The 13,105-nt window shown below is 35.9% G+C and overlaps 1 protein-coding gene across 1 annotated transcript in view; it reads left to right on the top strand.

The window, feature by feature from the left end:
- The window catches only part of LOC114326773 (unextended protein), a 366,939-nt gene that overhangs the window by 118,425 nt on the left and 235,409 nt on the right, over positions 1-13,105 (top strand). The window contains exon 3 of the mRNA XM_028275204.2: positions 2,505-2,802. Within this exon, the coding sequence (XP_028131005.1) occupies positions 2,505-2,802 (298 nt within the window). The remainder of the gene's footprint in view (positions 1-2,504; positions 2,803-13,105) is intronic.

The following is a 13,105-nucleotide window of genomic DNA, read 5'->3' as shown; positions in this document are numbered from 1 at the left end:
AAGAATAGCAATGGAATAAGAATTCTTTGCTAATTAGTCGTGCATTAGTTGTGAGAATACCAATTTTGTCGTTTTTTCGTTTTTGACGGTTCTTTGCTGACTTGATATAAAGTTCGCAAAGCATGCATCCATAAAATGATTTAGGTTTTTTTTAAGAAGCATGGAAATAGGATCAGAATTTGCCGCTAATTAGTCGCTAATTAGTTGTGAAGAAATTAATTTTCTAAATTAATTTTTTTTTGTTTTTTCGGGTTCTTTGCTAACTTGATATAAAGTTGGCAAGCACACCTCCGAAAAATCATTTTAGGGTTTTCGTAGAAGAATAGGAATAGAAAAAAAATTTGCCGCTAATTAGTCGTGAATTAGTTCCCGACCCGAAAAAACAAAAAAAAATTAATTTAGAAAAATAATTTCTTCACAACTAAGTAGCGACTAATTAGCGGCAAATTCTGATCCTATTTCCATGCTTTTTCATAAAAACCCAAATCATTTTATGGATGCATGCTTTGCGAACTTTATATCAAGTCAGCAAAGAACCGTCAAAAACGAAAAAAACGACAAAATTGGTATTCTCACAACTAATGCACGACTAATTAGCAAAGAATTCTTATTACATTGCTATTCTTCTACGGAAACCCTAAAATGATTGTATGGAGTCGTGCTCTGCCAACTTTATATCGAGTAAGCGGAGCACCGTGAAAAACAAAAAAAAAAATTTTTCTGAATAAAATTCCTTCACAAATAATTAGCGACTAATCAGCGGCAAATTCTCATTTTATTCTCATTCCCCTACAAAAACTCTGAAATCATTTTATAGCGGCGTGCTTCGCCAACTTTATATCGAGTTAGCAAAGCAGCCAAAAAAACAAAAAAAAAAATTAATTTAGAAAATTCATTTCTTCACAACTAATTAGCGACTAATTAGCGACAAATTCTCATTCAATTTTTATTCTTTCACGAAATCCCTAAAATCATTTTATGGAAGCGTGCTTTGCCAACTTTATATCAAGTTACCAAAGCACCTAAAAAACAAAACAAAAATTCATTTAGAAAATTCATTCCTTCACAACTAATTAGCGACTAATTAGCGGCAAATTCTCATTCTATTTTTATTCTTTCACGAAATCCCTAAAATCATTTTATGGAAGCGTGCTTTGCCAACTTTATATCAAGTTACCAAAGCACCCAAAAAAACAAAAAAAAATTAATTAAAAAAATTAATTTCTTTACAATTAATTAGCGACTAATTAGCGGCAAATTCTCATTCTATTCCCATTGTTCTACGAACGCTCGAAAGTCATTTTTTGGAGTTGTGCTTTGCTAACCTTATATCAATTTAGCAGAGCACCTAAAAAAATAAAAAAAAATAAATAAACGACAAAATCGGTATTCTTACAACTTATTCACGACTAATTAGCGGCAAATTTTTTTTCTATTTCCATTCTTTTACGATAACCCTAAAATGATTTTTCGGAGGTGTGCTTGCCAACTTTGTATCAAGTTAACAAAGCACCCAAAAAAACAAAAACAAAATTAATTTAGAAAATCAATTTGTTCACAACTAATTGGCGACTAATTAGCGGCAAATTCTGATCCTATTTTCATGCTACTACAAAAAAACCTAAATCATTTTATGGATGCGTGCTTTGCGAACTTTATATCAAGTCAGCAAAGAACCGTCAAAAACAAAAAAATGACAAAATTGGTGTGTTCACAACTAATGCACGACTAATTAGCAAAGAATTCTTATTCCATTGCTATTCTTCTCCGGAAACCCTAGAATGATTGTATGGAGTCGTGCTTTGCCAACTTTATATCGAGTAAGCGGAGCACCGTGAAAAACAAAAAAAAAAATTTTGTGAATAAAATTCCTTTACAAATAATTAGCGACTAATTAGCGGCAAATTCTCATTTTATTCTCATTCCCTTACGAAAACTCTGAAATCATTTTATAGCGGCGTGCTTCGCCAACTTTATATCGAGTTAGCAAAGCACCCAAAAAAACAAAAAAAAATTAATTTAGAAAATTCATTTCTTCACAACTAATTAGCGACTAATTAGCGGCAAATTCTCATTCTATTTTCATTCTTTTACGAAATCCCTAAAATCATTTTATGGAAGCGTGCTTTGCCAACTTTATATCAAGTTAGCAAAGCACCCAAAAAAACAAAAAAAAAATTAATTTAGAAAATTAATTTTTTCACAACTAATTAGCGACTAATTAGCGGCAAAAACTAATCCTATTCCGATTCTCCTACGAACGCTCTAAAGTCATTTTTCGGAGGTGTGCTTTGCTAACTTTATATCAAGTTAGCAAAGCACCTAAAAAAATAAAAAAAAAAGAAACGACAAAATCGGTATTTTCACAACTAATTAACGACTAATTAGCGGCAAATTATCCACCTACTTTCGAATCGATTTGTGATAGGTGTTTAGCTAACTTGATGCTCATATCCACAATTATTGTAACAGTCATATTTTATTCCAGTATTATATTGTTTCAGATTGATAATTCCACACTTTCACCAACTTCTGCGAGAGTAACTATAAATCTTCCTGCATCATCTAGCGGAGAACCATACTACCTTTGTGCTAAAGATGGGGCCGATGACTCATCCAAGATTTTTACTCACCAAGGATCCCACACATGGAATCAAATCAAAATTCACGACAAGAGAATTCCGTTGTGGGCCACTCTTCTTCTTATTTTCGTATGTTTGTGCTTCTCCGCTTGCTTTTCGGGACTTAATTTAGGTTTGATGTCTCTGGACAAGACTGAATTGAAGATTTTATGTAACACTGGTAAGTACAATACATGAATTTTAATCAGATTCGATAGCATTACTTGTATAAGTTGTGTAATATCAGGGAACTAGCATCCAGTCGCTTTTTAAGCATTTCAGATTTTGAGTATAGGGCTTTTCATTCTCATTCATTTGTTTCGAGCTTCTGTCATATGTCGTATAACCCGTGTATATTAATATTATATACATATTATACAACATAATATGACAAGCTCGAAACAAATGACAATCGATGGAAAGCCCTATTTTTTTGAGTGGCACTACAGCCAGAAAGTGTTTGAAAACAATATACAATCCAAAGTAAATCTGTGACTTTTGTCTTTCCTATTTTACTTTGACCCTAGGCCAGGATGAGAATCACCCCCACATTTTTTAATGGCGATGGGGATCAAATCAGCTATGACTTTTGTTTTTTTGTCACATTAGTCACTAATGGCTGGTTTCACCATGACAAATACATAGTAGTTTATTCAATGAATACAGTTATTCGACCAATAAATCTAACACATCTACGTCTCACGAACGTCAAATAAGACTTATTTTATTGAAGGCGCAAAATGTCACTCTACAGGGGTGGGCAAAAGTTGGCCCGCAGGCCGGGTCCGGCCCTTTTGCTTATTTCATCCGGCCCGTTGAAAAATTCCGCAAGCAATTTTTTTAATCTTTTGCGATTTTGTTGAAATCAACAATATTAGTATGCGTAATCAGCTTTTTCATTAAGTTAACATTAACAGTCTGAGCTTCGGCACCATAAAGAAGAATGGAGTGGATATAACATTTTCCCATCCGATACCTATCGGATTTGCAGATTGAGTATTTGGTTAATCCGTCCTCATCTTCAAAATGGCTGATCTTGACGGCTCTATTCTTGATCGAATTTCTGATTTCAGATTTAGATCTTTCGTACCTAATCCATACTCGAAAAGTATTTCATTTTTTTCACTTTTTCAATATCTTCATTTTTTATCTGGATCTTTGTTATGATGACTAAATATAATGGACCATATTTCTTTAAAAATTACGTGACATATTTTACTGGGCACAAATTGTTCGCATGTACACCAAAAAGCTCTTGACAACATTAGATATGCGGATGACACGTCATCTTAACCGAAAATAGTGGGGATCTTCATGAGGCTGGTGACCAGAATAGCGGAGTTTGGACAAGAATACGGTCTAACAATGAACGTCATCAAGAAGTTTATGAGAACATCGAAAACTTAAAGAAATAACGAGAATCTCTCTTCATAAACGGATCCAATGTCGAATGAGTGGACCAATATGCATATCTTGGAACAATGATCAACTCCACGGGTGATTACTTCCAGGAAATCAAAATCAGGATATAAAAGGCTAGACAAATCTTGACAAAATGAGAAAAGTGCTCTACACAAGAGATTTGAAGTACGGGCTAAAGCAGGCCACGCACCGAATCGGCATAGAGCGATCGGCTCGGCTAAGAGCAATCGGCAGATTTTGCTATGCATGTAAGTAAATGAGCCACCGCGTACCGCTTAAGAACGTTCGACTGTCGGGCGGTGCGCGGTGGGTCATTTATTTACATGCATAGCAAAATCTGCCGATTGCTCTTAGCCGAGCCGATCGCTCTATGCCGATTCGGTGCGTGTGAACCTTAAGCGAACGGCTCCACGAGCGACAAGTTGACGCCAGCAGTAGCCGTAAAACGAACTTAAGGTTTCGCGGAACGGAATAGGAATAGCCGAACTGAACCGACTACAGGACTTGTGCGTAGTCGGTTCAGTTCGGCTATTCCTATTCGGCGGAACCTTAAGTTCGTTTTACGGCTACTGCTGACTGCTGGCGTAAACTTGTCGCTCGTGGAGCCGTTCGCTTAGAGTTAGATTGGCTAGGTGCTACGTTTTCTCGACTATGGAATGGAAGCTGGGACCTTGAATGCGGCATCAATGAAAAAACTAGAATCATTCGAGCTGTGGGTGTACAGAATAATTCTGAAAATATCGTGGACAGTACACGTCACAAACAAAGAGGTTCTGAGAAATATGAACAAAGAAATGGAAATCTTAAATAACATTAAAACAAGAAAATTAGAATACCTCGGACAAATTACACGTGGAGAGAGATACATCTTGCTCCAATTGATTATCCAGGTTGAAGCGTTTTACCTGTCTGCTCTAATGGGATCAAGGAAAGACTATCTATAGAGATACTGGGGAGTCGAAATGGGGCTAGCAGAAGGAACAGACACGCAAACCTTCATGCGAACGGCAGCTCATTTTTTGTGCGGTGGCAGGTCGTAGATTCGTTGGGAGGGGTAGGAGGGTTTAAAGAAGACTAAACTACATAACCAAATAAGCAAAGGATACTTACACAGACTTGAGGACTTTCCTACTATTTAAACAAATTGGGACGCCGTTTGAAAAATCCTCAAATTCTCATATCGAGTACTTACTGGAAAGCAACTGGGGGACATTCATCGTAGATTCCTCATTGGGGTTATAGTGGGCTACAAATTATCATCATTTGGCTTCTATGCCATTATATTTTCTTCTGTTCTAAAACTTATTCACTTGTATTAGATATCTGTTAATAATTTTCTTAAATAAAGAGGTTACAGAAATAAAGATGTGTACATTTTATAATGTTTATTTAAACCTTAATACCTTTTTATTTTTATTGAGAATAGACACATTCTCAAACCAGAAATGAATAATAATAACAAAATACATGATTTTACAATTTTTAACCTTATTTTTAGCAGTGTACCAAAACAAAAATTTGACATGGCTGTCAAATGTCACTGCCATCTAATATTTACTTTACATAATATATTTTCCATGTTGAAAACAAACATTTTTAATTATGTAAAACCTTACCAATAATATCCACTTGTGAATTATTTAAAATAAACATTATCATACCTTGTTAAAACAAAAATCCATGTCACAACACTTGGAACTTCAAAATTTTCCATTCAGACGGGGCTGGGAGGGGAAGATATTCAAATCATTACAAAACTGGATAAAATCGATACCAAATAATATCATCTGGGCATTTCTTACTGGAACATGAACAAATCAAAACATCATAAAAATAGCAACAGCTACATAAAGGACAGGAACCAGGAAACCACGCACTTCTTTTACCGGCAAATCAAACTGCATAACAATAGAACTGTTTCACAATAATATATCCATTAAAATGCCGTGAAACTATTGTCATTATATTCCTTGACATGTTAGAAATCCATTAGTTCTTTTACTATAAGAAGAAAACCATTTTGGCCGGCAAAGTGCGACTTTTTGAGTTCTAACAAAAAGATGCTTACAGAGCTGATGTACTTTTAGAACTAACTTTACATCGTCACGTCTCTCTCGCGTCCAAACGATGCATTTCTTCTCGATCGTTCGGCCAAAACTATTGACCAATCGTCAACTACAACTCAAGGATCTTTCAAAATGCAGACCAATAATAACATGGGATTTTTATCGCTCAAAACTTAAAGGAAAAACACTGAACCTTTTAGAGGATTCATTCTCGAATAATGGATGTTTTCAATAACAATCTACGTAGTTGGTTATTGCTACACAAATAAATAGGAAATTTCCTAACCTTTACAATGCGAACAGGAGCGGCTTGGAAATTTTAAAGATATATAAACTCGCAAAATATATTAGAAAAATTAATATTTTTCTTGGGATAGGATTAAAATTAATGGATATTTTTTATAAAATATTGTAGTAGAAATCCATCTGCTACAATAGCCTCCTCGGAAGAGAGGAAACTGGATTACCAATTCAGTTTTCGATAACTACAAAAATAAACATTGACTTCTTGGGTGTGACAGGACAACAATACAAAATATTTAGATAATGGCTAGTGGGGATTAAACAAAACAAAAAAGTCGTTAGGGATTGGGCTAGCGTGCCATCAATCGCCAGACTCTTTAAAGTCGAGTAGACTTAAATGTTTCTTGACTCTACAAAGAACTGTAGGTGACAAGAGTTTCTGTGCCTTGGGAAAGAAACTAAACTTGTGCCCTGTGTGGACCTCGCTGACATCCACAGCAGTAACACAAGTGACATACCAGGGCAGACACAGCCTTGTCACCTCGTTGCCTAACCGCGAGCGGTTCACAAAAACTAAAAAGTTGATGTTTGACAGATAAACATCTGCCCAAACTCTGCTAACACCTAGCGAGTTTCACGGGACATTTCGGCAACGGTTCTGCAAAACGAGGATTTAGACAATCCAGTCTAAACACCTCAGTGAGACAAAATCTCACCCACAACTTACTTCAACAACTCATTCAAACAAAACAGGGCTAGACAAAAGGGTATATGACAACAACAAGGACTAAAATCAAGACAATATTAACAAGGGGGGAGGGGGGATACGTGTGACAACAACAAAAGACCGAAAAGACTAGTATACTGGGTTCAAACAGGATATCAAACTTTTTAAACAAGACTAAGGGAAATGAACGCAACATATGATATAGAGAACACTACATCATTACGTTTTCAATCAACAGTCCAATCCAGGACATAAGAACCTTTCATGAACGTTCACTAGACAACTCTCTCATTTTCAAATCACAAGCTGGGGAAAGACTTCATTTTCAAAACAGGGCTACACTTCACTTTTCGAAACAGGGGATAGACTTCATTTTTCAAGACAGGGGGGTTGGGCTTTACTTTTCAAAACTGGGGATAGACTTACTTTTCAAAACTGGGGGCATTTCATTTCTCAAGACTGGGGGTGGACTTTATTTTTAAAACGGGGGGCTACTTTTTCAAAACAGGGGATGAAAGCAACACGCAAGGGGAAGACCAAAGGGACATTGGAAAGTATGACAGTTCTGACGAACAACCGCTTCCATTTATCGACCGAAAGCAAGCTTCACCTGTACTCAACGCGGCCAGATCCTAACCTCACCAGCCTTGTCACAGCTTCTGCTCTTGGCCTACTTTCAATCAACAAAGAGAAGAGAGGTCAACTAACTATTCGCCAAAAAAAATCAAACCCCAGCACGGACACGGGCTAACAGACAACACGGGCTAATAGACAACACGGGCTAATAGACAACACGGGCTAATAGACAACACGGGCTAATAGACAACACAGGCTAATAAACAACACGGGACAACAGACAATGGGCTCTAAAACTTCCAGACAAAACAGGGATAGACAAACAAACAGACAACAACATACTTTTTGACTTCTAGATATACTCAGGGGCTTACAAACACAAACAATATTGAAATTTGGTTCCTATATGAGCTCACACGGGATAAGACATTTCTTGCTCCGACTACTAATGAAAGTGTTCACAGATAGCTGAACAACACTTCCTTCATCACGAGTATTACACTTGTGACATGTCAGATACAAAAAGACATACTTCATTCACGGGGGGACTTCAACTACTTCACTGGGGGGGAGACTTCAACTACTACTTCACGGGCTCTTTTTAACTAACCTCTGGCATCCTTTTGACACCTACAAAGATAGATTAGTCAAAAAAAAAAAAAAAAACAAGGGGCAACACAGACAAGGGGGGGGCTTTTTCAGGGGCTAACTTCTACACTTCAAGACAGTTATTCTCAAACAGTGTCGACAGAGAACGCTATCTTCAAATCTAAAAGTGACAGCTTTTCTCCTGGCTGCTTGAAAAAAACACAGAAGTGGGGGGCCTCTCCACGGTTTCCCTCTTCACTTCTTCACGGGGTGACTTCTACAAGGGGTAACTTCTCTCACACAGACTATACGGGACTAAACTCATACACGGACCATACCAACAACATTACACATCTACTCAAATGACCAAATCAATAATCACAAAAAACGATTATTCTGTAAAAAAACTGTTGATCTATAGGAATACATGCAAAAAATACAACATACTGTTATACTTCATAATTGGATTCAATATTCAAAATATTTAACGTTACTTTTAATCAAAATTTTCAAAAAAAATTTTACGTTACTTTTTTATTCAACTGTTTGTCTATATATTTCATCAATATTTTCAAAAAAATTCAAATCAATGCTTTCATCATGGGTACAATATCAATACAATACAGTTAGTACGCTACAATAACATACAATACAATACAATACCAGTATACATATGGGGTTACAAGTTAAATACACTATGATGTATGAAATGGTACATGCCTATACAATCAACAGCACGACCAAATCAACATCACAACAAAATGTGTACTTACTTACACCTCTTTGGAAAAATTATTAACATTCGTAAACAAAATTTATAAAAATGGGCTCTTTTGTGGGAACTAAAAGACTGAAACAGTTTCGGGGGCACTAAAAGACATGAAACAGTTTCGGGGGGGCAAGACAAGAGGAATCTGGGCTAAACTACATGGGAAGACTTGGGCGATATTTACTCGGGTCAAACTTCAGGGTGTACGTTACAAATGTAACACTAAGTGGGGGGTGGCTAAAGACATTGGGGACTAGTAGATAGGCTAACTACTAGTTGAACATGTCTACAAGCTAGACTTGTAACAGTGGGTAAACAAAATAGAAAATGAGTCGAGCTTCCAAGTTGTCGGAAACACCTGCACCACAAACCGAGATCGGCTGCCCAAGGGGACGGGCACTGCCTAACAGTTGTAATACAAATGAGACCGAAAGGAGGCTAAAGGGATATGGTAGTGGGCACATGCTAATGGGATCAGGGGGGCTAAAAATGGATCGAGCCCCACGTTGGGTGCCAGTTGAAGCGTTTTACCTGTCTGCTCTAATGGGATCAAGGAAAGACTATCTATAGAGATACTGGGGAGTCGAAATGGGGCTAGCAGAAGGAACAGACACGCAAACCTTCATGCGAACGGCAGCTCATTTTTTGTGCGGTGGCAGGTCGTAGATTCGTTGGGAGGGGTAGGAGGGTTTAAAGAAGACTAAACTACATAACCAAATAAGCAAAGGATACTTACACAGACTTGAGGACTTTCCTACTATTTAAACAAATTGGGACGCCGTTTGAAAAATCCTCAAATTCTCATATCGAGTACTTACTGGAAAGCAACTGGGGGACATTCATCGTAGATTCCTCATTGGGGTTATAGTGGGCTACAAATTATCATCATTTGGCTTCTATGCCATTATATTTTCTTCTGTTCTAAAACTTATTCACTTGTATTAGATATCTGTTAATAATTTTCTTAAATAAAGAGGTTACAGAAATAAAGATGTGTACATTTTATAATGTTTATTTAAACCTTAATACCTTTTTATTTTTATTGAGAATAGACACATTCTCAAACCAGAAATGAATAATAATAACAAAATACATGATTTTACAATTTTTAACCTTATTTTTAGCAGTGTACCAAAACAAAAATTTGACATGGCTGTCAAATGTCACTGCCATCTAATATTTACTTTACATAATATATTTTCCATGTTGAAAACAAACATTTTTAATTATGTAAAACCTTTACCAATAATATCCACTTGTGAATTATTTAAAATAAACATTATCATACCTTGTTAAAACAAAAATCCATGTCACAACACTTGGAACTTCAAAATTTTCCATTCAGACGGGGCTGGGAGGGGAAGATATTCAAATCATTACAAAACTGGATAAAATCGATACCAAATAATATCATCTGGGCATTTCTTACTGGAACATGAACAAATCAAAACATCATAAAAATAGCAACAGCTACATAAAGGACAGGAACCAGGAAACCACGCACTTCTTTTACCGGCAAATCAAACTGCATAACAATAGAACTGTTTCACAATAATATATCCATTAAAATGCCGTGAAACTATTGTCATTATATTCCTTGACATGTTAGAAATCCATTAGTTCTTTTACTATAAGAAGAAAACCATTTTGGCCGGCAAAGTGCGACTTTTTGAGTTCTAAAAGTACATCAGCTCTGTAAGCATCTTTTTGTTAGAACTCAAAAAGTCGCACTTTGCCGGCCAAAATGGTTTTCTTCTTATAGTAAAAGAACTAATGGATTTCTAACATGTCAAGGAATATAATGACAATAGTTTCACGGCATTTTAATGGATATATTATTGTGAAACAGTTCTATTGTTATGCAGTTTGATTTGCCGGTAAAAGAAGTGCGTGGTTTCCTGGTTCCTGTCCTTTATGTAGCTGTTGCTATTTTTATGATGTTTTGATTTGTTCATGTTCCAGTAAGAAATGCCCAGATGATATTATTTGGTATCGATTTTATCCAGTTTTGTAATGATTTGAATATCTTCCCCTCCCAGCCCCGTCTGAATGGAAAATTTTGAAGTTCCAAGTGTTGTGACATGGATTTTTGTTTTAACAAGGTATGATAATGTTTATTTTAAATAATTCACAAGTGGATATTATTGGTAAAGGTTTTACATAATTAAAAATGTTTGTTTTCAACATGGAAAATATATTATGTAAAGTAAATATTAGATGGCAGTGACATTTGACAGCCATGTCAAATTTTTGTTTTGGTACACTGCTAAAAATAAGGTTAAAAATTGTAAAATCATGTATTTTGTTATTATTATTCATTTCTGGTTTGAGAATGTGTCTATTCTCAATAAAAATAAAAAGGTATTAAGGTTTAAATAAACATTATAAAATGTACACATCTTTATTTCTGTAACCTCTTTATTTAAGAAAATTATTAACAGATATCTAATACAAGTGAATAAGTTTTAGAACAGAAGAAAATATAATGGCATAGAAGCCAAATGATGATAATTTGTAGCCCACTATAACCCCAATGAGGAATCTACGATGAATGTCCCCCAGTTGCTTTCCAGTAAGTACTCGATATGAGAATTTGAGGATTTTTCAAACGGCGTCCCAATTTGTTTAAATAGTAGGAAAGTCCTCAAGTCTGTGTAAGTATCCTTTGCTTATTTGGTTATGTAGTTTAGTCTTCTTTAAACCCTCCTACCCCTCCCAACGAATCTACGACCTGCCACCGCACAAAAAATGAGCTGCCGTTCGCATGAAGGTTTGCGTGTCTGTTCCTTCTGCTAGCCCCATTTCGACTCCCCAGTATCTCTATAGATAGTCTTTCCTTGATCCCATTAGAGCAGACAGGTAAAACGCTTCAACTTCTGTTTGTCTATGTCTATCATAGAGAAGCGCTCTACGCGGAAATTCTAGAGTGGCGCTATTTGAAGCGTTCAACTGGACAAGACAACAACTGGATACTGAAGGAGGCAGAAAAATGAATCGGCCCCACGTTGGGCGCCAGTTGAAGCGTTTTACCTGTCTGCTCTAATGGGATCAAGGAAAGACTATCTATAGAGATACTGGGGAGTCGAAATGGGGCTAGCAGAAGGAACAGACACGCAAACCTTCATGCGAACGGCAGCTCATTTTTTGTGCGGTGGCAGGTCGTAGATTCGTTGGGAGGGGTAGGAGGGTTTAAAGAAGACTAAACTACATAACCAAATAAGCAAAGGATACTTACACAGACTTGAGGACTTTCCTACTATTTAAACAAATTGGGACGCCGTTTGAAAAATCCTCAAATTCTCATATCGAGTACTTACTGGAAAGCAACTGGGGGACATTCATCGTAGATTCCTCATTGGGGTTATAGTGGGCTACAAATTATCATCATTTGGCTTCTATGCCATTATATTTTCTTCTGTTCTAAAACTTATTCACTTGTATTAGATATCTGTTAATAATTTTCTTAAATAAAGAGGTTACAGAAATAAAGATGTGTACATTTTATAATGTTTATTTAAACCTTAATACCTTTTTATTTTTATTGAGAATAGACACATTCTCAAACCAGAAATGAATAATAATAACAAAATACATGATTTTACAATTTTTAACCTTATTTTTAGCAGTGTACCAAAACAAAAATTTGACATGGCTGTCAAATGTCACTGCCATCTAATATTTACTTTACATAATATATTTTCCATGTTGAAAACAAACATTTTTAATTATGTAAAACCTTACCAATAATATCCACTTGTGAATTATTTAAAATAAACATTATCATACCTTGTTAAAACAAAAATCCATGTCACAACACTTGGAACTTCAAAATTTTCCATTCAGACGGGGCTGGGAGGGGAAGATATTCAAATCATTACAAAACTGGATAAAATCGATACCAAATAATATCATCTGGGCATTTCTTACTGGAACATGAACAAATCAAAACATCATAAAAATAGCAACAGCTACATAAAGGACAGGAACCAGGAAACCACGCACTTCTTTTACCGGCAAATCAAACTGCATAACAATAGAACTGTTTCACAATAATATATCCATTAAAATGCCGTGAAACTATTGTCATTATATT

The sequence above is a fragment of the Diabrotica virgifera genome, chromosome 7, assembly GCF_917563875.1.
Source record: "Diabrotica virgifera virgifera chromosome 7, PGI_DIABVI_V3a".
NCBI lineage: Eukaryota > Metazoa > Arthropoda > Insecta > Coleoptera > Chrysomelidae > Diabrotica > Diabrotica virgifera.
This window is presented reverse-complemented; position numbering and strand designations above follow the sequence as displayed.